Source organism: Ambystoma mexicanum, chromosome 3q (assembly GCF_040938575.1).
Source record: "Ambystoma mexicanum isolate Mex_15411 chromosome 3q, UKY_AmexF1_1, whole genome shotgun sequence".
Lineage (NCBI taxonomy): Eukaryota > Metazoa > Chordata > Amphibia > Caudata > Ambystomatidae > Ambystoma > Ambystoma mexicanum.
This window is the reverse complement of record NC_090926.1, coordinates 990,129,081-990,153,210: the sequence shown is the minus strand read 5'-3', so window position 1 is coordinate 990,153,210 and position 24,130 is coordinate 990,129,081. Positions and strand designations below refer to the sequence as shown.

Here is a 24,130-nt window from a genome sequence, read left to right as displayed (position 1 = left end):
ATGTCCCGGGTGTCCCACCGCGGACATTTATTGCACGTCTCCTAAACTTCAGGGACAGGGAAGCCATCCTTCAGACGGCCCGCACCACGGCGCCCGTTACATACAATGGATACCACATTGGGTTCTATCCAGACTAAACCAAGGAGGTCCAGAAGGCCCGCCAGTCCTTTGACTCTGTGAAGAAAAATTGCACTCACTATCCTTCAAATATGCACTCTTTTTCCTGGCACTATTGAAAGTTCACCACAACGGGACCACCCACTTGTTTTACACACCGAAAGAGGTATGGGACACAAGGTGTGTGTCTCTGGAGCATCTCTTGTAACAAAAGAATATTTAACTTTTTCTCCGGCTTCTCAGAGGCAGCAGTCTGGGTTGGCCCCTTCCTGCGCCCCCTGAACCCCTGAGATATTTAGGGTTGCTCCCCAGGCAGTTGCCCACTCCAGGAAACAAGTCTGGGATGAGCAGTCTATATACTCATCCATTTAGACCGATCAGTAGTCATAGAATTATGGTTAATAGCCTCTAGAACTGTATGCTGTAGTGTTTGGCAGGAGGCGGACAACAAGGAAACCAGAGTCCCATCTTGCTGGTACTTTTTGAGCTCTGTGTATCCCATAAAACCGAGTCAATAGCTTTTCATTCAGGGGTGGCTAAGTCACCCCTAGATGCAAAAACAAGCAACGTGATGGACAGTTACATTTTTAGAGGTATATTGTAGTATCGCTACGAGGGAGGGTTCGAGATAGGGATGGAGTCAGCGGTTTGAGAGAGCAAAGTTGGAAAGAGAGGAGGCTGGGCACTTTACTGATGTGCTCATGACTACACAATAAATATTAATATAAGAATACCTCCGCCTGCAGTGTTCATTGTGAGGCAGACGCTACATCCATGCTTTTGTGAAGCTACCTTGAGAGTTGGAGGGTAGATCTCTCTCTTCCGCAGGAGCCTACCTCTGGAATGACCTCCCGCCCCTCTCAGACTTGAGCCAGATCTCCTTAAGTTCCAGAAGCTTCTCAAGACCCTCCTGTTCTCTTCTTCCTTCCCTTTCCCCTGCCAATGTCACCCTCTGCCTGCATTTACTGACTGCCTTGTTCCTACTGATTCATACTGGGACCATGCCCTCCTCGCCCAGTCTACTTCAGCACCGTTCTGACCGGCACTCTCCCCACTCCCCCACCCCTGCACTTCTTGTTACTGCACTTGCACGATCCGAATGAGACAAGACCTAGTAGGACCATTTTGTTATTTGCCATCCCTGTTCCCCCCCCATCTTTTGTCTTGTTGCGCCTTGAAACACCACTTGCTGTATTATAAATACCCAATAAATTAAAAATGAATACCTTAAATAATTTTACAATGCTGTGGAGTTGTCAGTGAAATTGTTTGTGAAAGCATCTCTCTTTCTCCCCTCCATCTCTCTTGTCAGTCATGATGTTACCCGCTCAATATCGTCCGTTCAATTTCTTTTCAAGTACATAAGATGCACCTATTGTAAGTGAATCAATTGTTGCTTGTGAAGTCAAGGGACTAGGCTTTTTATACTGGATTCCCACTTGTCAAATGTGTGATCTTTGGCAAATCAATTACGATAGTTATACCTTACTTTCATGTAATAGCATTTAGAAACCAGCCAATAAATCTAGGTTCCATTTATGCAAACAAACTTTAATTTGTATATTTGTTTTTATTTTATAACGTACCTAGGCATCCCAAATTGAAGATCCACCAGTGTCCTACCTTTCTGAAGGACCTTTTGAGAAGTGTTCTGGGAATGATTTGGAGACCAAGGATGTTCTGCATGCATCTGATTCACAAGAGGTTCTGCAAGCCTCTGATACAAAATCAAAGACTCCTTTCACTGCCTATGATGTTCTAGAGGGCAATCCAGAGAAGTGGTACCTCCTTCATCATGAGCAACTTTCTCTCGGCACATTTAATCCTGGCAACTGCTGTGCCAAGTACATTCTGTTCTTCTCCAACTTTATGTTCTCTGTCCTGGGCCTGTTGATCCTGGGAGTGGGTGTCTGGGGTCTCATTGACAAGGAGTCCCTGATCCGGGAGAGGATTCAGCACCTTGGCACTGATCCCATGCTCCTTGTGGTCCTGGTAGGCCTAGGGATGACCGCAGTCTCTGTCGCTGGTTGCATGGGATCCCTCCGAGAGAACTCCTGCCTGCTTAGGTTCTTCACTTTAGCGGTGGTGGCCTTTGTGGTTCTACAGGTTCTTGCCGGGATCATGCTGTATGCGTTAAGAGCTCTGATCACGGATTCCGTGGGCAGCGCCATGCGGCTGGCGATCGTGCGGTACCAGGACGATGTGGACATGAAATTTATCATTGATGAAATCCAACTGGGCCTAGAGTGCTGTGGAGAGGAGTCTTATCGTGACTGGAAACTCAATCTGTGAGTATACAGTTTTGGTCTTGCACTGTGTGGGGCAACGTGGCTGTTTTATTATTATTCTTTTTTTTTAAATGCTGCATAGCTGAAAAGCTAATGTCAGAATTCCTGGCGCTGTGCAAATCCAGCTGTGAGACATGGGAAGGACTTTGTCCTGTACCAGATGTACTAATTAAGGTGTCCATGACCTGCCTTCTTACTATTCATAAGGTTTTTACTTGTGTATCACTTTGTGCATTGCAGCCAGTTGAGGTACATAAGCCTGCAAGGACAGCACGCATCAGTACCCGTTTGCAAACGACTTGCATCGCTACCCAGGGATGTCATTTGCTAGTCACCCTGCAATCGCGCTTGCTATCCCTGTAATAAAATATTATTTTAAAATAAAAATATATGTATATATTTTCACTGAAAAAACTTTGTTAAAGGGTTGTTATGGTTAAGTTGCACTAATAAAAACCTATGATATTCAATGAAAAAACTCTGTCAAAGGGACGTTATGGTTACAAGTAAAACCGAAAACTCCCAGAAATTTGCCATTTATGGTAAACTAAGCAACCAAGACTAACACCCAGACCATCAAAGATGACATCACACATGTCATTGATGACATCACTGATGACATCACATATGTGGGCCACTTGTTTTTGTTTACTGACATATCTAGTCCAGTTGTTATTGTCCACTGAGAGTGAGAATTTAAAAATTTGAAAGGTAATATTTATGTAGACATTAACTTGTCCTATGTTGTTAAGGTACTTTACTTAGGTTTTGGTCTCAGCTCATGGTGCATATATTTGGGGCAATAAGCAGGCCTCAAACACACAATTCAGTTGTATACATAATAATTAACTTTATGTTATTGACATTTTCTGATGATGTTGTTTTTGTCTTCCCTACTTTAGTTTTCCTATGTGTGCCTCTGATTTGTATGCATTGTGGGTCTTCATATGTATTGTTTTTACTAACACAAGTATGTAGTAAGTCTTCAATTATTAGATATTGGTTCCATGTTTAACACTACTCAACACTGATAAAATAGCATTCATTATTTTACTATCCAAAATGGGCAGATTAAAAATGTTGTACTTCTATAGTGCATGCATGCTGCAGCCATCCATTGCCTGTGTGTATGTATGATTAGGTTTCTGTATTAACAACAGCACTCCAATATAATGTTTTGTTTGGATGACTACATTCTTTAATAGATTAAGTCGTTCATGATAGGTCTCCCGATCACCCTTGCCATGTTGTTACCAACATTATGAGCAGAACCCCTTGTAGGGACTTTTCATCAAAATGTATTTCATATGTGATGTCATCAGTGATGTCATCAATGCCATTTGTGATGTCATCTTTGATGTCCTGGGTGTTAGTAGTAGCAGTGCATGGTGGTGGCAAAGTTATGGTTACTTAGCTTACTATAACTGGCAAATTTCTGGTGTTTTTCGGTTTTACTTGTAACCATAAAGTCCCTTTTAACAACGTTTTTTCATTGAATTTCATAGGTTTTTATTAGTGCAAATTAACCATAACGTTCCTTTAACAAAGTTTTTTTAAGTGAATTTCATAGGGTTTTACCAGTGCACCCGTAATTTCCTACAACTTACTAATATCATACTTACCCCCAATATAGCAACATTTGTTGTCCAATTTACAACATTTAACCTTAAAACTCTGCCATTCCCCATCTTCTAGCATAATTTTTAACACTTCTATACACTTTTTGCAATTGTGTCTGTGTTCGTCGACGTCCGCGAACGTCTGAGGTCATCACGGACTAGCCAAATAGGGTTACGTGACCATGCACTTGCGCTTGGCATGATGATGATGTGTCCGCGATCACGTCCGCACTTCGCAATAAGGTCCGTGCTTCGTGCTTCGTGAACAGTCCAGAACTGCATTTTCTGCTGATAGTAATTTCAAGCTCAGAATTTACCCTTGCACAGCTCTTCCACTTATTCTTACTCATTATCCATTAACAATCTAGCACAGAGCACATACTTGGAAGAATATTAGCAACACTGCTATTCATCTTAAAAATGGCTATTCTCATCCCTCCTCCCCAAGAGCCACCACCACCACCAGCTGGAGGACCTACACAAAAAAATAGTGCAGTACTTCCAAGACAATGAATAGAAGCAAGAAGATGAGGTAGAGGAAGTGAATCCTGGGTGTGGCAGTTCTTTACCACTGTTGGGAATGTACCAAAGGCTAAAGCTACCAAAGTAAAATGCACTCAGTGCAACGTTGTACTCAGTCGTGGATTACCTGGACAATACTCCTATGGGACCTCCTCCCATGCACCGCCACACCAAATCCAACCACCGCAATGCTCTCAGAAAAGTTGTTCCTTTCTTAGCAAGTAATAGGCTGCCTTCCTTCACCTCATCTTCCTCAACCAATACTGTAATCACACAGCCTACTTCTGTGGGACACAAAATCCCACCAGCTACCTTGCAAGTGATAAATGAGGCTGTTGATCCATATCTTTCTAAGACAACAGTACTCTGTATATAGTGCAAAACACCACTCTGCAGGAGCAGCAATTTCCAAGTGCTTTTGAAGCTGTAATCAAGGAGCATGAGAAACACTGTCCCCTACCTTAGATGTAGTACACAAGCAACATCTTCCCCTGTCCACCTGCCCCTCTATATTAGTAGTTGGTCTCTCTTCCCTCATTTCCTGCCCACCTTACTTTTTGGCCTCTCCTGCAAACAAAAAGGAAAAAAAGGTTCCTTAAGGAACCACCTTTCACAGTTAAAAAATAGAAAAAAATAATAATCTTATAGACTCCATCTACTTTACATTTCTCAATATAGTAGATAGACTTGATAAGATTCTCCAACATTTCCATTAGCATTTTGTGTTATGCTAATGGGAATAATGTGGCATTCATCCCCCTTTCCAAGGGCTGGAATGCGGGATAACGGCCCGGCAACCCAAGTTATCGACCCAAGTGAAGCGAGGGCGGATAAGAAGGGCTCCGGGCCGTTAGCCCCCGTTCCACCCCCTGCAATGGGGGGATGGAGGCCATTAGTACCCAACCCAGGGTGCTAAAAACAAAAAAAAGGATTTTCTCTTCTACAGCCTTTTCCAAGATGGCCACCTTGGAAAGGGAAGGCGGGCTCCGTACAGAGCCCCTCTTCCCTTTCCATGGCGGCCTGCAGGAGGCGAAGAGAAGTAGTGAATGCGGCAGCGGCACCCGTCGCTGCCGAAATAAGGTACGTAGTGGGTGAAACAAATAATAAAAAAATAGGACGGAGGATGGGGGGAAGATGGCGGCAGGGAGAGCTGGCTATCAGGCGGCTTGAAACGCGGGCTTGCTGGCTGGCTCCTCTGCTAATTTGTATACTAGACAAAAATATTTTCTGTCCCAAATACTTTTATCTAGCATACAATAAGGACCATAATTGATGAACCTTTACAACTATCCACGGTCTCCACAGTCACCTTTCCAGGCCACGGATCATTAAAAGAACCGAATGGCAGGTGAACACCATCACACAGAGCAGCCCTTCTACTCTTTTTAATTTTATATTTGTAACACTCTCTCAATGCCTGCTTTCAAACAGTCACACATCCATCCACCAATCACTTACAAAAACTGTACATATAACCCTATGACCATACTAAGTTTTTCACACTGCAGCTGCCACTTAACAATCTCCTACAAATCTTTTGCATCTGCATTTTCCTTACTTATACAAATAAATTGTACACAATGCTCCTATAAATGCACATATGCAGTGTACAGTGAGAGAAGTGCATAAATAGAAGGGGCAGTACGAATGGGCAAGTGCTCATGAGAACCCAGGTTTTTATAAGTCAAAATGTTTCATGGTGTTACATCACTGTGTATAAGTTATTAATAATATCTCTTTTCACATATTATGAAAGAATAATAAACCTCCTTTATAAAAGATATTTTTTGCAACACATACTTATGTCTGTCATTATCAGCAGCGCATGCTGGGGACGGAAATCATTGTTCAATTGCCTATGGCATATGGCTCCACCATGACCCCAGCCAAACCAAACCACCCCTGTTATTCACTGCACCTACCCTGCATCCTAGCTCAGTGTCCACAAGACCCTAATAATGTAACCAATGGCCAGTGCTCATGGGTTGCAGCCCTGGCCAGTCTCCAAATCCACTGGACATAGGCTTCGGCCATGCTGCATTCCCCAATAAGCAAATCAGAGTACACATGTCCAGGTGTTTGCAGAACTCGGTGAGCGTTGCAGCTCTGCAAATGCAAATATGTAGCACCTATTGGCAAACACCGAAGCATTGTTCCCTGTCAAGTGATTTTCACACTAGGGATTCAGTTTTTCTGTTTCCCTGCATGGTTGGTCTTAAATTAGAAACAGTGTTCTGAAAGTGTACTGTAAGGAACTCATGGTGGCAACAGGAAAGACAGATACAAGTTATCACGATCCAAGGGTGTTTATTTAAACAATGTGCAGGTTGGAAAAACGCCTAATCTAACCTAAATCTAAGATGGGAGCAAGTGTCGATCATCAAATGAAAATTAAGGCAGTCATTGTGGTGTCTTGTCAAAGGAAAAAGGCCTATACTAAAGAAACCTATTGCCAACCTATTGCCAAATCCTTACAACTAATCATAGAAAGAGTGTGGACTAGGGTTTCAATAAAGAAAGAAGTGTTCTCAAATAATAAGTCAGGATGTGATTGCCAGGGGTCTCCCTTCTCACGTTTTCAGCACAGGACAAGGTGCGTCTCCTGAGCACAGCACACACTCAAGCTTTCCCAAGCACAAGACGACAGTTCCGCTCCAGCTATCAGGTTCTCTGATGGTTAAAGTCCCTTGCATTTGAGGGTCTGATACTCTCAATAAACAAACACAAACGTTCTGTTCCATGTATGGCTTTGGGTGATGGCTTCACCCCTGTGTCCCCCCTCTTCGGGAGCATACCTCTCACAGTCGTACTCGACTAATCAGACAGTTCCATTCTCAATGAGCTATGGGTGGTGACCTTTCACCCCTGAATCTCCATCGGCCGGGCTCGGACCCCAAATGACAATCGGGACAGTTCTTTGTCTTTAAATGTCTCTTGGTTTACTAAATCTTAATGCCCTTTTGAACAACCCTTCAGGGTTCACCCCTGCTAGTCGGCTTCCCTCTTCCAGGTTCACTCTGGCCACCTTTTGCACAACGGTTCACTGTAGGTGTCCCTCAGTAGGTTCACTCCTGTCCATACACCGTTCACAGGGACCTCAGGCCTCGCCCCTTCTCGTTAGCAACCCTCCGCTGGGTTCACTCCTGCCAACCATTATAACACACTGTTCATGCGCTCATTTCGTCAAGCAGGATTCATTTCCCTTTTGCTTCACGATCGTCTGCCGGTCAAAGGTTTTCGACTGTACCGAGGATTTGTACACGACCCCCGTATGACCTGTTTGACCCCTCTTCTCGCCTTTATTCCAAAGCTTTCTTGTACCTGTAGTTCAACAATAGGGTAATCACCACGAGTGTGCACCCACTTGCTGACTCTGCTGGTTTTTCCCTGTTCTTCAAACAATTCTTTGTTTTCAAAGTTCAATTAGCCTTTCGCTACTCCTGTTCAGCACAGTTCGGTTTATTTATCGATTCTCCCCTCGACTCACTGGTTGTGATGAACGGCTTTGCTTTCTTGTCTGTTAACAATTTCACCTGAAGCCAAGGCTGGTACTGCTAAAAAGCACTTCTGTAGACTTCTTGAGTTTAATTACAAGTTCTTTATTGTAAGTTAGATTAGGCTGTTATCTTAGGAGACCACCGGGTCCCATCACCCAGGCTCAACTGCCCAGGCTGGAACCTTGGAGCTGAGCTCATTACCAAACATTCTGCTGGCTCACACAGGATTCCATGCTAGCTCACATAAACATTCATTGCAGACATGCACTAACAACAAGTACATTATAACACATCTCCTCCCTTTCCAATGACAACTCAAACACGAGAAGTCCAACATAACACATACCCCTCCTTTGCAAGGACAACACTAAAGTGGAAAAACCAGACAAGGGAAACTCACAAAGCAGAGATATGCCGAGCAACTTTTAGAGAGATGGAACTCTAAAGAAATTACTGGGACGTTATGCCTACACATACTTCAAACTCTGGGATGAAATCCGTACACAGACTTCATACTCAAACGCACAGGGAAAGCACTACCCTACACAGACGTCATACTCAAATGCACAGGGAAAGCACTACCCTTCCCCTGCTACACAGACTTCAAACTCTGGGACGAAATCCCTACACAGACTTCATACTCAAACGCACAGGGAAAGCACTATCCTACACAGACTTCATACTCAAATGCACAGGGAAAGCACTACCCTTCCCCTGCTACACAGACTTCAAACTCTAGGACAGTATCCCTACATAGACTTCATACTCAAACGCACAGGGAAAGGACTACCCTTCTCCTGCTCTGGGACAGTATCCCTACACAGACTTCATACTCAAACGCACAGGGAAAGCACTACCCTTCTCCTGCTCTGGGACAGAATCCCTACACAGACTTCATACTCAAACGCACAGGGAAAGCACTACCCTTCTCCTGCTCTGGGACAGAATCCCTACACAGACTTCATACTCAAACACACTGGGAAAGCACTACCCTTCTCCTGCTCTGGGACAGAAACCCTACACAGACTTCATACTCAAACACACTGGGAAAGCACTACCCTTCTCCTGTTCTGGGACAGAATCCCTACACAGACTTCATACTCAAACACACTGGGAAAGCACTACCCTTCTCCTGCTCTGGAACAGAATCCCTACACAGACTTCATACTCAAACACACTGGGAAAGCACTACCCTTCGCCTGCTCTGGGACAGAATCCCTACACAGACTTCATACTCAAACACACTGGAAAAACGCTACCCTCCCAGAACACTAGGACACTAGGGCTAGCACTGGGAAGGCGCTACCTTCCGCTAAAATGAGGCAAATCTCAAATCACAAGTGACACTCTTCCACTTCCATCCATTGTGTGACACCAAAACCAGTATGTTCTTGACACTCACATTTAACGCTTATTCAGCTGTAAGTTCATGGGCATTCTATAAATCCGTGTTGCACCTGGGCAACTTCTATCCTACAAATCCTCAATTGGGCTATACTAGCACGTTCACCCTACTATACCTCATTCTTCAACATCATTGGTCATCTCATCTTACTTCATACTTTAAGCGTCCATAAGAAATGTAGTCCACATTAAGTGTCCATAAAAGGAGTGACCCTACGCTTATCAAAAGCCTTAACATGCCACATCAGCTGTGCCACAACACAAACTCTCTCCATACTGCTTCACGCGCACACTCCTTCCCCTCTCGCAGTGTTAACAATTTCTCCAAAACTCAGTAAAGGTTACACAGAATACTCTAGTTGCCCGCAACTCGGGAGCTTCGCTTCTCGATTGTCCCTCTGTTCTTTCGGATGGTGCAGCCTTTCGGATGGTTCTTCTTCTTCCATTCACAAAGACCCGCCCATTAATGCAGCCTTTCGGACGGTTCTTCTTTTTCCATTAACTTCTCCTTGCGGATGCCGGCGCGACTTGACATTGATGCGAGGAACCGCTTCCCTTCATGCTGTCACGTTCTCATAGGATCGTACAAGACCGCCTCCCTTCCTCTGTATAGCTGGACGTCAACTCGTTTTGACGGGTACTTTACTCTATTCTTTACTTCAATGCTCTCTATCTGCATTGCAAGCGTAGTTTCTTCGTAGGAGCATTCCACAAACCAACAGTTCCGAATGAATCTACGTTTGCTCGTCTCACTTCATCTGCTCACTTCATTACGTCACAATGTTCCTTTCTCCACCAACTCCTGCGGCGGAAACGCTACATCATCATTTTCAAATCAGTCCTGGGCAGTAACTGTACTCATTTCATTCATTCTCCTCTACTGCAACTACAAGGACTGACTAGCCGCGCTCCACAGCGTGACTGTGGTCGAATCTTCATATGCTGCAAAATCAGCTGATCCATGCTATTTTCAAGATGACATCTAGATTATTTTGCGTATCCTGTGTTGGATCTGCGGCGAGCCTCAAATAGGAAATTATGTTTTGTGTAAAATACCCATGCTTTACAAGATGATGAAAAAAACGGGGGAAAGCTAATTCAATATTTGATATGGACTGTAATAATGGACATTAACAAGAATGATGTTCCCTGCAGTATCCATTTTTGTGGACTGAATTCAGCCACTTCCTCTTCAATCAAGCAACCTACAGTGCGGCTTGACTGGTCCGGCCCACAAGGAGTGCCTGCCTCACAGTGAGATTCACCTCAAGGTTTCTGTGGGGCCACCCACTCGCCCTGATGAAGGCGGTTCACGTAGAACAAAATGTATCCCTCAGAAGCATTTCCAAATGGGATAATTTTTCCGCCGAAACGTGTACTATGTGCAAGGGGGCTGTATTGATCCATATGTCCGATTAGTACTTATTTAACAAACATCCTCAGGCCAGCAATTGTATTCCACAAGCTGACCCAGTTCCCCCTGTCACGTTGGCACCTGCAAGATGAGTTGCTTCCTTGTATAGAAGCAACTCCAGGACCTAGAGGGCTACAGGTCTAATAAACCTTTTCGACTCCTACATGTATTATACATGGAGCATGTTCTAAACCCAGAACCATTTGTGAATATTTTCCCCTTTGGGTCACGCTTAAATACTCTCCATTCAGCAAGCACTAAAAGGCCTGAATGGGCATGGGAACTTCACAACATTTCACCACTTCACTTCTCTGGGTACCCGGCTGTAAGTGGAATTCAATTTACACCGGTTTACAGCCCCTTGGACGATGCTTCTGCTACAAAGTATCGTTCCTGTACTTCACACCCTGCCGGTATATCTTCTACTTCAGGCTACTCATGCTCTTAACTTCGACCCTCTGCTTGGGGCTTCTCTTAACTTGACATTTCTTCACTACTCTCTGCCCTCTGGGTGTGGCCCCCCCTACAATGGGCTCTTCTTCTGTTTCTCTATGCTTTGGGTCTGAACTTCTTAGTTTCTTTGCTTCTCAGGCCCCTGCGCATTGCACCCCAGGGTGATGGGACTTACTTCTTGATTTCTTGTTCTCTGGGGGGCAGTTGTCCCTCTCCTTCTTCTGCTGCTCCCCCCTCAGCAGCCTTCTTCCGCTCTGCACAGGTTCTTGGTAATCCTCTTTGCCAATGTTAAAAAGGAAAGCACTTCTGTACACTTCTTGAGCTTAATTACAAGTTCTTTATTGACTTCTTGAGCTTAATCACAAGTTCTTTATTGTAAGTTAAATTAAGATGTTCTCTTAGGAGACCACTGGGTCCCATCACCCAGGCTCAATGCCCAGACTGGAACCTTGGAGCTGAGTTCATTACCAAAAATTCTGCTGGCTCAAACAGGATTCCATGCTAGCTCACATAAGAATTCCTTGCAGACATGCACTTACAACAAGTACATTATAACAGGTACCATGGGGCCATGCCTCTCTCCCCGGCTTGGCTGTCAGCAGAGGAGGCTCCGGATACCGTTGACATCTGATGCAAGACACGCAGGCTATTGTTCCTGGCCTTACGATTCCTTCTCTTGAAGCTTTACGGGTCTCTGTCGACAAGGGCAAGGTCACTTCTCCCCTTGGTCTCCTCTCGACTTGCGCTGTCTTTCGCCAACCCTTGAACTGCCGGACAGAACTGGCCCTCATGTCGTGCGGTCTGCCTTGCTAAGCTGACTGTGCTTTCTTGCTCCACATTTTATCCCTGTGGGGAAGAGAAGGGGCCGTCAGGTGTGCATGATTCCTGTCAATTTCCTGGCTCTGCCCGACTCTTGTGTCAAGACATGTTAGGTAAACTGCTCTAGAATTAGTCTGCTGTCTTCCATGGGGTAAGAAAATGTTTGTGTCAAAAAGTGTGGTTTTATTATGAGAAATTATATTATTCGCCCTAGGGGGGGTTTGTAAATCCAGATGGCTGGGATTGGTTAAGTTGGTGACGTAAGCGGGAATGACCGGGAGTATTATCTTGAAATAAACAAGGGGAATTGTGGGAACGGTAGTGTTTTATCTGAGCAAGTTGGGATTGCGGGAAATAATAATCGGAGGGACGGGAAAACAAATTACTGGGAGTGTTTGGGTAGGACATAGGGAAACAATGGTTCTTTGTAAGAAAGATTCCACTAGAGGAAGGGATCTCGTCATCCTCTCCTTCCCCGGTACAATACTGCGTCTCATCTGGGGCATTTTCCCAAACATGACCCCAGGTTCCCCTACCCAGGTGTTCCTCCCTCGCTCGACCACCCCCAAGGTTGGGGTCTGAGAGTGTCGGCCCCTCCCTGGCCACCTGAATAAGGGATTCCCGAGGTCTACTTGGGAGAATACCCTCAGGTTTCTCACAGTACCCAGTGTGCTTGCAGACTCTATATAAAATGCTCTAAACAGAGATGACCTCTGGTTAGGACTGGCAGCACCAGGGACGGGAAGGACAATTAAGATGGCCAGTTATAGGCTTGGTCCAGCCTCTGGTGCACCAATGCCAGACAATTGCATGCCACCAGTGCCAACAGTTACTGAACGTCACAGTGTGGGAGAGAACACAGTATGGAATCACACATCCCTATCTGTTCAGTGTGGGTTGCAGGAGCTTGGGCATCATGTTTGGACAAGGCTAGGGTCTGGATGGTGGTGAAAGGAGAAGAGCCTGAAATATAAGAGAGCTGGCAGCAGTGTAGAGTTGAAAGAGGTGGTGAGAGCTAAGAGGGTAAAGAAGAAGGAGGTGGTGGCATCAGACGGTGAGAAAAGTCTGAAGGAGGGGATATTAGAGGGTGGAGGTCATACCATCAAAACAAGGGGGAATGGCAAGAGTGGGTGGTGACAATTAAGGGATCAACAGGAGGATGGTTTCAGGAGAAGGTGGTAATATAAGGACCCAAAGGAGGAAGTCAAGAGGAGGTAGTCGGGGTGCAGGAGGAAGTGGTGAAACCCAAGGGGGATTAAAAGTGGTAACACAGGTTGAATGTGACACAGAGCATGAAACATCAGCTGGCACAAATAACAGAGCACAAGGTACATCCTGAGGGATGGTGAGAGAAAGATTGAGTTGACGAAAGAAAACATTCACTCAGCCAGAGCAGGCAACCTCTGATGACCCTAGAAATGATCCAACTGTGGGAGGAGTAATGGGGCAGGGTTCGCGGATTATTGTGAGATTGAAGAGGTGGGGCAAGAGAAACCGGTTGGGAGTCCGGGCTGCATCAGAGCCCATGTACCCCTCTTTAGCACCACTATCAGCGACATGGGAACAGGCTTTAATTGCATTATAACAGGGATTCCACTCCCATGATTCCTCACTGTGGACTACGCTGGGTAGGGCTGATTAGTGTTGTAACCCAAAACCTTGTTGGGTTCCAAAGGCTGCATGCCCCTGCTTTATAACATAGAATTCCACTTGAACACACTGTATGACACATGCACCATTCCCAGTAATGTAATGTAGCTTTTGACAACAATCCCACAATCAGAAGGTGGCCACCAAGCAACATTTGACTGGGAACATTGCTTCCCATACCAACAAAGCACCATTTATGGTCAAGGAACTCAGCAGTCTAAAATATAAGATAAAGAATGAGTCACTCTGCACTGCAGAGCTTGATGTATTTGATCAACATGCTAATCAAAATGCAAAAAATGATATGTTTCCTCCACCTTGAAAGGTTCCCCTCACACTAATCGTGCGTTTCTTAAACCCATTTTATATTTCTTCATGGCAGGGTATTTACCCATTCACACTCTTTACTATGCCTTCTCCTGTTCTAAAACTGTAACCTCTGCACCCCTCACACACATCTCTCATTGTCGATGTGAACGCCTGCCTGTGCTCTACCACCGACACTCTTGCGTTTTTGAACCACAATGGTCGCACATTCATGCTACGTTTAGTCCAGTATATCGCAAACACTGCACTCTTAACTCTCTGGGAGGTATGAAAGAGACTTGGTGACTGAGCGAGTGACTTCAATATGGCTGAACCAGTTTAGGAGAGTTCACACTGCATTGGGTGAGTACCTTGGTGAGGGCCAGCAGTGTTGTTTCTGCTTTGATGGCTCCCTTTGTGTGCTTTTGGTGGCTCCTTCACACGCTCTCTCTCTGGCAACTCCAGGCGTATGGGGACAGATCAGAAATACATGCACAGATCTAGATAATCAGAGTGTGAGTAACAGATTCTGAGCCTCCGAGACAGCACCTCCATAGGGAATAGCGCAACCAAAGATTCCTATGCTCTGGTGCTGTCTCCGCTCACTCTGTAGGAGCCCCAATAGAGAAATATGAGTGTTGCACGGTGCAGGGAGAGCACGGTGCAGGGAGGTGGGGTTCACAAGGCGGGAAATGGTAAGAACATAAGAGTGTGAATGGATTGGACATCACTGCCTGTGTTGCCAATGGGGTTGAGTAATACGGCTATTAGCACCTGTCAGCGGAATTGGGGGACCACACAAAAGAGGAGTTATTTTGATCCTCGTTGTCCTAGAAATGAAGGTCAAAGTCAAAAAAAGCCACTTGCAAGAACTGCTTTTTCTATTTCTATAATCTCTGCGTTGGGTTGTGCAGCACAGGGCCAGCAGATGGTGGCTGTGGCAAATAAGAGGCCAAACATACAAGGGTGCCAGAAAGCTGACAGAGTGGCGAGTGCTATCGGGATGTGTGGCCATACTAGCAATGATTGCTTGGATGATCAGCACCAAAATGGGTGACTGGCTGGCAACGCTCCAATCCGGCTGCTAATCGACGTTATCGCCTTTAGCAATTGAACAAGATTACGCAGATTGTCTTCAAAGCCAATGAGATGGCAATGAAATTTATAAAGATAGTCGCAAAGCTATCCCACATTTTGCTGCTCGTTTCCGCTGTTGACAAATTGAGTACCATTCAGTTTAGGAGTAATACTATCTATTACTAAGAATTGAGAGACAACTTAGTGGGTTTTTTATATCAATATCAGCTGTATAATTAGACGTTGGATTAATCATGAGCCCCATCTGCTCTAAAAGTCTGATTTTCATTAAATGTTTTTCAGATACTTCAATTGCAGCTCCCCTGGTGCCAACGCCTGCGGGGTGCCTTTCTCCTGCTGCATCGATCCACTGCAGAACGGGACAGTGGCCAATTCCCAGTGTGGCTTTGGAGCGCTCAGGGCCGAAGAAATGGCAGCCCAGAACTTTGTCTACCTGGGTGGTTGTGTGCCTCAGCTTGTCCGCTGGGTCAGCAGCAACACGGGTCTCCTCGGAACAGCAGCTGCGATCCTCTTGGTCCTGGAGGTCATGTGTCTTCTGCTTGCCTGCAGGGTTCTGGAGGACATTGAACAGATCAAAAGTCAGTGGTAGACAATGGAGCATGGGGCACTGACTAGAATCACAGGTGCAGGCTGGTGAATTGGCCTGTAGGTTATTGGAAGAGTTCGGACGGGCACTCGCTTAAATGCAGACAGGGAAAACATCCAGGTTACCAGTGTGTCTGTAGGCTCCCTTTCTACTGATCTGTTGTGATTACATTTGCCAACTCTGCAAACGGAATCACTCCTACCATCCCATTCATAATTTGTTGTCTGTTTGTTTGTTTATTATTTATAATGCACAACAGACCCAGGGGTAACAGGGCGCAGCAGTTACAAGATAATGCAAAGCTTGGTTACATAAAAAGTACATTATCTACAAAGCAGGGTATACAGTTATTTACAGATATTACAGGTATTTTGTGCAAGGGATATAGATTATCTCAGCGCGTAATATATAGTGAAACATGAGGTGATGCAGTTTTACAGTGGCAGTATATACAGAAAGGTACACAAAGTGGGGGAAGGCATACTAGGGGTTGGGGTGGTTAATTGCCATTCAGTTTTGTAGGCTAAGGGTTAACAACGGATGACTAATAGTCATTGGATTTCAGCCACAAGATGGTGTTGGTTCTAAAATTATGGTAGGACTGGTCTGTTCTCAGAGTGGGGGACAAGGAGTTCCATAGTCTAGCTGCTTTAACAGGGAAATTGTTGCCTCCAATTGTAAATAGTTTAAATCTAGGGATGGACAGAAGGTCCCTATTTGCTGATCTGGTGGGTCTTGTGGAAATCGGTTTGTTTTACCTCCTGTGCTACCTTGATACAATTACCGTCAATTATAAATGAGGAGTAGTCAGGTCCCAGTTTTTTTAGGTTTTTAGGTTGATAGGGGTGCCCAAGATGATACCGTGCGTGGCCATCCATGCCTGGATGATAATGCACACTCTATTCACCTTGGCCAAATCCATGTCGTAATCCCCTGAAAGTGGGAGGAGTATCTGGTTATCATCTGCATAGTTAGTTTAGGTGATACACCAGATGGTCCAGATCATCCAAAAGGGGCTCGGTGAAGATGTTGTTCAGTGTGGGTGAGACGCAAGGTCCCTGTGGTATGCCGCAAGTGATGGGTATAGGGTCAGCCGCTGCGGAGGGCGAGAAGACTCTCATAGTTCTGCCACTTAGGAACAATCTAATCCAAGTTATGGCGTCCTTGGAGAAGTGTGCTGCGGTGTCGAGATGGTTGCATAATATTGTATGATCCACCAAATCGAACGCAGCTGAGAGATCTAGGAGGAGGAGCAGGGCTGATTTCCCGCTGTCTCTGAGCTCATAAACTTGAGTCTTGAGGTCAATGAGGGCCGTCTCTGTTCCGTGTTGTGGACGGAAGCCTGATTGTCTAGCTCCTAGAAAGTGGTGTAATTCCAGATGTTTTTGTATTTGCGTATAGGTTACCTTGTCTAATATTTTGAAGAGAAAGGGGACAAAGGGGACAGTTGTGATAGGGCTATAGTTGGTAGTTGTAGAAGGATCTAACGTTGGTGTTTTTAGGAGTGGGAGTACCCATGATTGTTTGAGGTTAGTGGGGATAGTACCAGTGGCGAAGGAAGCGTTGATGAGCTTGGCTGTGAAAGGTGATAGGTCTTGAGCTGCATCCTTAATGAGCTGTGAAGGGCAAAGATCACCCTGACAGTTGGAGGGTTTGAGGGCCAGAATGATTCTTTCCACCTCAAGGATGGATACTTTGGAGAAGTTAAATTGGGTAGGTTGGGTTTCAGCTATGTTCCCAGTTATTTTGTGTGGTGGTGGGTTATTTAAGGAATCTTTTATTTGGGATATTTTATGTTGTAGAGTAGATACTTTGTGAGTGAGTGCATGTTGGATGTCTGCACACCATTTTTTATCTCTGTTGCAAGTGTCCGGAATAGCGATGGGGGTCTCTATTTCCTTGAGTATGGTAAATAGTTCTTTCATATTGGAATTGGCTTGGGAGATACGAGTGTCGTAGGAGACCCGCTTAGCTAGGCAAATTTATTTTTTATATAAGGATGAGAATTTGGTGAGCTTTAATTTATTAGCTTGCGAGGATACTAGTTTCCAGGCAGCCTTGCAATTTCTTTTACGTTGCCTTAGATTTTTTAGGAAGGGAGTGTACAATTTGTTCAGATGGTTTTTTGTCTTGCTTGGTCTGAGTTTAATGGTTGTGATCTGGTCTAAAGTTGAGGTCATAATTTTATCATATTCCACAACCATGCTCTCTCGGTCAGTATTGTCAGGAAGTGAGTTGAGGGTGGGGAGTAAGGCAGGGATTAGTCTATCCACTGTGATACACTTTTTAATTCTGGTTAGAGTGGGTGGGGTAGGAATAGGAAAGGGTCTATTAGTAGAGAGCGTAAATGAGAGTAGGTGGTGGTCGGTCCAAGCTAGCGGTGAGATGGAGAGGATGTTGGCATGGCAATTGTGGTCTGCCACCCAATCTAGTATTCTACCATTTTTATGGGTAGGGGTTGTGCTTCTTTGGGTGAAGCCTAGTTCTGAGACAGTATTCACGATTGCCATGGCAGGCTGGTCCAAAGGGTCATTGAAGCCGGTCGCCTAATAGTAGTGCTTGAGTGGTGTTTTTGAGGTTATTAGCTAGGGTCGTGTTTATGTCATCCTCAAATGTCCCAATTGGGCCCGGGGGGCGATATATCGGGTGAATGTTCAGGGTTTGAGAGTTATTCAGAGGTACTTTAGCTGAGAATACTTTGCATGATTGTAGATCGTAAGAGGGGGCTAATCTCATAGAGAGGCTGCATTTACAGATAATGGCAATGCCTCCTCCTCTAGTCCCTTGTCTATCTTGTCTTAGAATAGTATAGTCATTAGGCACTGTTAGCATAAGCATAGGGCCTGCTGCTGCATGTAGCCATGTCTCGGTGATGGAGAGGAAGTCTAAGTTATTCCTCAGAATCAGATCTGCAATCTCCGTGGCATGAACAACTAGTGATCTAGAGTTTATCAAGGCTCCTTTAATGGGGGGGTTAGTGGGAGCTGTAGTTATTGGATGGGAAGATAGTTGATCTTTAGGATTCAGGTGCTGTCCTAGGACGCTTTTTGTCTTAGGAGGGTGGTTATGTGCAGATTCGGTACTTGTGGGCGTAGGGACAGGCAGAATTTTAGGTGTTCTTTTTCCTAAAGAGAAGGGTAGCGAACTTCTAGGGGGCTCATATATTTTAGCTAGCCTAGCTCTGAGATGGGTATTCCTATATTCCGTAGTACATGGGTTACTCAGCATTTGGTGTGGATGGCAATGTTGTGTTCTCACAAAATGGCCAAAATATGGAATATGTGATAGAGCTATATAATGATTGCACTAGCCCTGTCGTGATCTAGCATGGAATTTCCTCCGAGATACCTCCAAGTCCTTTGATCTCTTCAGCCAATTCTGGTATCTTAGATGAGAAAACTATGTATTCTCCATAGTTTAGTTTTGGCCATTCTTAATTTGGGCCTCCATGCCCCAGCAGGCAAAGTGCTATTGCCTACAAGGCCCAGACTGACTGGAAGTATCATGCGTGAAATGCCTTCTGGTGTTGCTCCATGTCATTCGAGTTGGTCGCTCCCCACTCCCACCAGTGAACTCTGACCACTATGGCTTTTTGCTTGGGGATCAGATGGCCATGAAACACGAAATTCCCTCTCTGGAGCAAGGTGGTGGGTAGTGGAGCAGAAATAACACTGCCCACCAAGGCCATTACTTGCCCACTACACTCACAAATAAAACCCACTTCTCAAGGTATCCCATGTCGCGTGCGAGTAGCTCATACAATCATTTCCTTACCTTTGCATTCGGGCACTTATAGGCAGAGATCTGAGTTGTATTTGAATGTTGGTTAATTTGCATAGAGTTTAAAACCCAAGATATTCAAGCGCTGTGTGGATTTTCATGCAGAGCTAAGGCTCAAATGATTATGGCGAGAGATGTCTCTTTTTGTTGTTTTGGTTCCTTGCAGAGATAAGCAAAGTCTAAGTCTATTTCTGTTTGCCTGTAGCATGCTGGGGGTTGTAGCCAATGTATGCAACTGTGGACAATGTACGCTTCTTAAAGCCACCCGTATCCCACCGCCCCCACACCATGCGCTATTGAGTTTTATCTGAAGCTCTGAGACGGAATGTGAGGTCTGAGCTTCGCTTGAAGGTATTTGGGAGGGCGGAAGTGCAGAACCCATGACTAATCCATGGAATTATGAGTTTGATTTGTGAATATACTTTGAGCCAGTTTCATCTCCAGAGAGCTGGAGTGGTGTGTACAAGTTTTGGGTTGCCCTCTATGCTTTGGTTTCAGCCTTATGCATCCTTTCTAATCCGTAGATTGCAGGTCGACGTTTCAGATGTAGCCGTAGGTAATTTGAGCACCAGTGATTGCCCTGACTATTTTGTAGCTTGAAGGGTTTTATGGAAAAGATGACTTCCTTGGCTCTATTTGCACCTGATTGTTCAGTTAATTTTGATATTATTTTGGGGGCAAATAAGTGCTTTGGGGAAGATCAGAACTCTCAAAAGTATAAAAAGACTAAATAATCAATTTTCTCCCAAGATAGGACAACTTGAGATGAAGTAACATAATTTCCCTTTTCAATAATGGAACCATGACATTGCTCCAAAACTGTGCATCTTTGATAAAGCTGGTGAAAAACAACCAGGCTCTACAAATGGAGAGTTTGTAACCGTTAATGAGGAGAAAGTAACCCAGTTCTTTATCAACTTGTTCAAATATGTTCTCCATAAGCCCTGATTTCCATTGACATTTTGTCTAACTGAATATGCAGACATCTCAAGTTGTCCCAAGTGCCAGATTACTTTTCTGTTTGCATGCTGGTACTTGTATTTCTGCTTTTCCTGTTATTATTCCTGCGCTACAATTAGTGAACTACTGTCACCTCTGACGCAGAGACCCAGAGTACTTAGGATTTTGGAATTACATTTTACAGGTACACAATTCTTGGCTCGTTTGCAGTCCTTTCAGCCCCGTCTCCCTTGCATTCCTGATCCCAGCATTTACAGTGGGAGTTTAGTTCACATTTCGTCTCTAGGGTATTTGTTTACTAGCGCCTGTAGAACGTGAGCATGCCCCAGCTCTGTGGCCAGGCTTGGAAGGGATGGGTTGAACTTTATCTGACAACATGTGGATGTGTGTAAAAGAAGCAGAGGCTCTTACCTGTAAAAACAAAGCACCAGATTCAAAGACATGAAAAGTACCTAAAACCAAATGTACGGATATTTAACAGCAGAGTAAATGTGTTTAATTCTCTGGAGCACTCATCAGTACCCGTGTTTCAGTGGGTGTTTTGCCTTCTGCCAAATCCCAGCACTGCATGCCCACAGCCAGTGCACCAGCAACAGACTCACTGCTGAGTGATTATCCTCCAGGGCGTTTCTCACCCCTCCTCAAAGCATGTGGTGTATATTTACTGAAAGATAAATGTAACGTGCACTTTCCTTGGTCGAATCAGTACTGGAGGATGAGGGACCACGAAGCACAAAATAAAAGTCAGTATCCGCTTCACTTTCATTTCTATTCTTCGAAGTGAACGTTTATTTGAAATGATTTGTTTTGGAGTAACCTGCTTCGGCTTCCTGATGATGTTTCACGCGCTTCCTGGAACTTTGTATGTGTGTGTCTTATTTAATATACATTTTCTTTAAAGCCGTTCTTACACTCTGAACAGTGCTCATAATTGCATCAGAAATGTACGCATTAAAATAATCGGTTTGATTATTCTGGGCAAGTGAGTAGTTTCACAGGATGGATCCTCTATCACAGGGAAACAAGTTGAAGTATAATTATTTTGCTTCACAAATGGCCATTTCTGTTAGTGAAACCAAGACACTATAATCCTCATTGCATACTTTTAGATGCCCTACTGCATGCAATCAGGCCAAGAGTGATTTGAAAAACAGTTCAAATGAAGGACCCACTGTTGTGGAGTGAACAGAAGATGCAGAGTCAGTAAGGTAAGTCTACGACCTCTTTATTGGTAGTATGATCAAGGGAGCTGTACCGTGCCGTGCCCGACCTCCCGAGCACAACTCGAACAACCGTCTGCCTCTTCGTCTGCTGTGTCCACTGCAGTCGGATTGAAACCCGTACTGCATCCGCTACCATACAGAGAGACCGACTCCTGCACTGTCAGAGGCCGTGCTGAGGCGCTGCCCGTTTCCACTACACACCTCCCCCCTCAGATAATAAACACAACACAAACTCTTTCATTTTAGAAGGAGCTCTTTGCAGCCTCTGCCCTCTTCTCACTCCTCTCTCGTTCACTCTTTCACTGTTCTGCTGTGGACATCCAGGTTCTCCTCCCAAATGTAAATACTAATTCCCCTTTTCCACTCTTCTTTTTCCAGATATTGAATCTTGATGTACCTCTCCAGCCTCAACACTTGGTTCTCCCCTTACATCTGACATCATAATGTCCCTTGCAACACTTACCAGGCTGGGATCCCCCTTGAGCTTCCCTCAGCATCCCCACCTATAACGTCACCAACACTGTGTGTAATCTCGTCCTCACCTAACACATTCTCCATACTTCCCCCTTCTCTCACACATTCTACATTCCCCTTCATGGCACTTAACCATCTGCCTATCTCTCCACTTTGTTCCATCGTCCAGAAATACCATAGTTCCAACAATTTGCATTATTCTCCTGGGAGCTGACAAATACGGAGCTCCTTTACCCCTCACTCCGGCATTCGCTCACTTGAAACCATTCTATATAAATTCGTCTTGTCGCCTCAAACCACTTTTTGTACTTTTCTTGGCATTTCTGGGCCCTACTGATCAACTCTTCTCTTTTAAGTGTACAAGGACATGAAGTACCTAGCTGTTCTGGCGCTAGCTCACTCAGCGGCTTCCTCCCCTTCAATGACAAGAACGCTGACAAGCCAGTGGTGGAATGGGGCGTTGTCCTATATGCCCATACTACATCTCTCAACACACTAAAAATATCTAATTTGGACATTAATGCCCACTGCGATGTCCCTTTTACCACCTGGCTAAACCACTCCACCATTCCATTTTGCCAGGGATACTACAGAGCTGTGGCTCATGCTTTACTCCTGCACTCCCCAGGTACTCGGCAAAAACATTTGACTGAAAGTGGACTCCATTATCAGTTAGTACTACTGCAGGAAATCCTTCCGCTCTGAAAACACCATCTAATAACTCCACCACTGATCTGGCAGTAATCTCATTGGACCATTCCACACAAAGCCACGTTCTATGATAATCCATCAAAACAAATATAAACCTCTTGCCCTGATAACACTTCGGTAAAGAACCTATGATATCTAAAGGTGTTTTCTCCCATGGTTGCACTTGTATTTTTACAGGATGCAAAGGAGGTTCAACTCTGATGTGCGACTTGTCACTCACCGCACATGGAAAACAATGAACTACCATATGTTGTACATCATTATCCATGCTAGGCCAACAATATGTCTCCCTGACTCTCCTTTTGGTCATGTTCCTCCCCAAACGACCCTTATGAGCCAATTCTAGGATATCAGACCTTTGAGCGGAACAATCTTTTCCCCTCTACACAATGTTCCACCATCCACCCATAGTTCATTTTAACTTGGTTGGACTGCACTCTCCCACATGATGAGGCCTTACGTCATCCTTTTTCCAACATCTGACATATTCTATTCATTTCAATATCAGCTGCACATTCTTCTTACCACTTTCCCAATTCCAAAAAAATACCTTTTGTCACTTCATGGCATATTTATTTATTTATTGTGCATTTGTTAGGCGCTTGTACAACAAGTATATTGTGTTTCAAATCACCCACACGACAACAGGGAGGGTCCATGGGCTAAAAAAACAATAAATACACTGGAGGATAAAGACGAACCTACTAGGCGTGTGAGCATTCAGAGCGTTCAAGTGCAGAAAGAGGAGAGGGGAAGGGGTTGGGGGGAAAGTTCTGGAGTGCATGTGCTTGTGAGTGAGCAACAGGTGTATGTGCCCAGTGGAGGAAGTGCTAGGGAACTTTCAGCTGTAATAAATAAATGGGGAAGTGCAGGGCTACAGAGGCGAAGGCCAGTGAGTGCCATGGTAAGTGCTGTGGGCGGGCAGAGGCTGAAGGCGATTGGGTGTGGAAGGTGTGAAAAACACGAGGATATTTCACTGCCCAGAACCTTAGGGAATGATGAGGAAACATCCAAGGGAAAGACACAGTATTTCACCCTTTTCGGTGTAACCCTAACTGACACCCCTTCAGTTGCTATGGGAAACTGTCAACCAAATTCCCTCATACCCCAGTATATTTCTGAAACAAAAAGGAAAATGCATCCCAGGAAATTATAACCAATCTCATACTCTCACCCTTTTACCCCCTGAATAGAGGCCCCAGAGTATTT

At 44.8% G+C, this 24,130-nt stretch overlaps 1 protein-coding gene across 1 annotated transcript in view; it reads left to right on the top strand.

Annotated features, from left to right (window-relative positions):
• Positions 1-21,432, top strand: part of TSPAN10 (tetraspanin 10) — a 30,384-nt gene extending 8,952 nt beyond the window's left edge. Inside the window, exons 2-3 of the mRNA XM_069655140.1 lie at positions 1,708-2,405; positions 15,470-21,432. Coding sequence (XP_069511241.1) covers positions 1,708-2,405; positions 15,470-15,776 — 1,005 coding nt within the window. The 3' untranslated portion in view covers positions 15,777-21,432. The remainder of the gene's footprint in view (positions 1-1,707; positions 2,406-15,469) is intronic.
• The last annotated feature ends 2,698 nt before the right edge of the window (positions 21,433-24,130 follow it).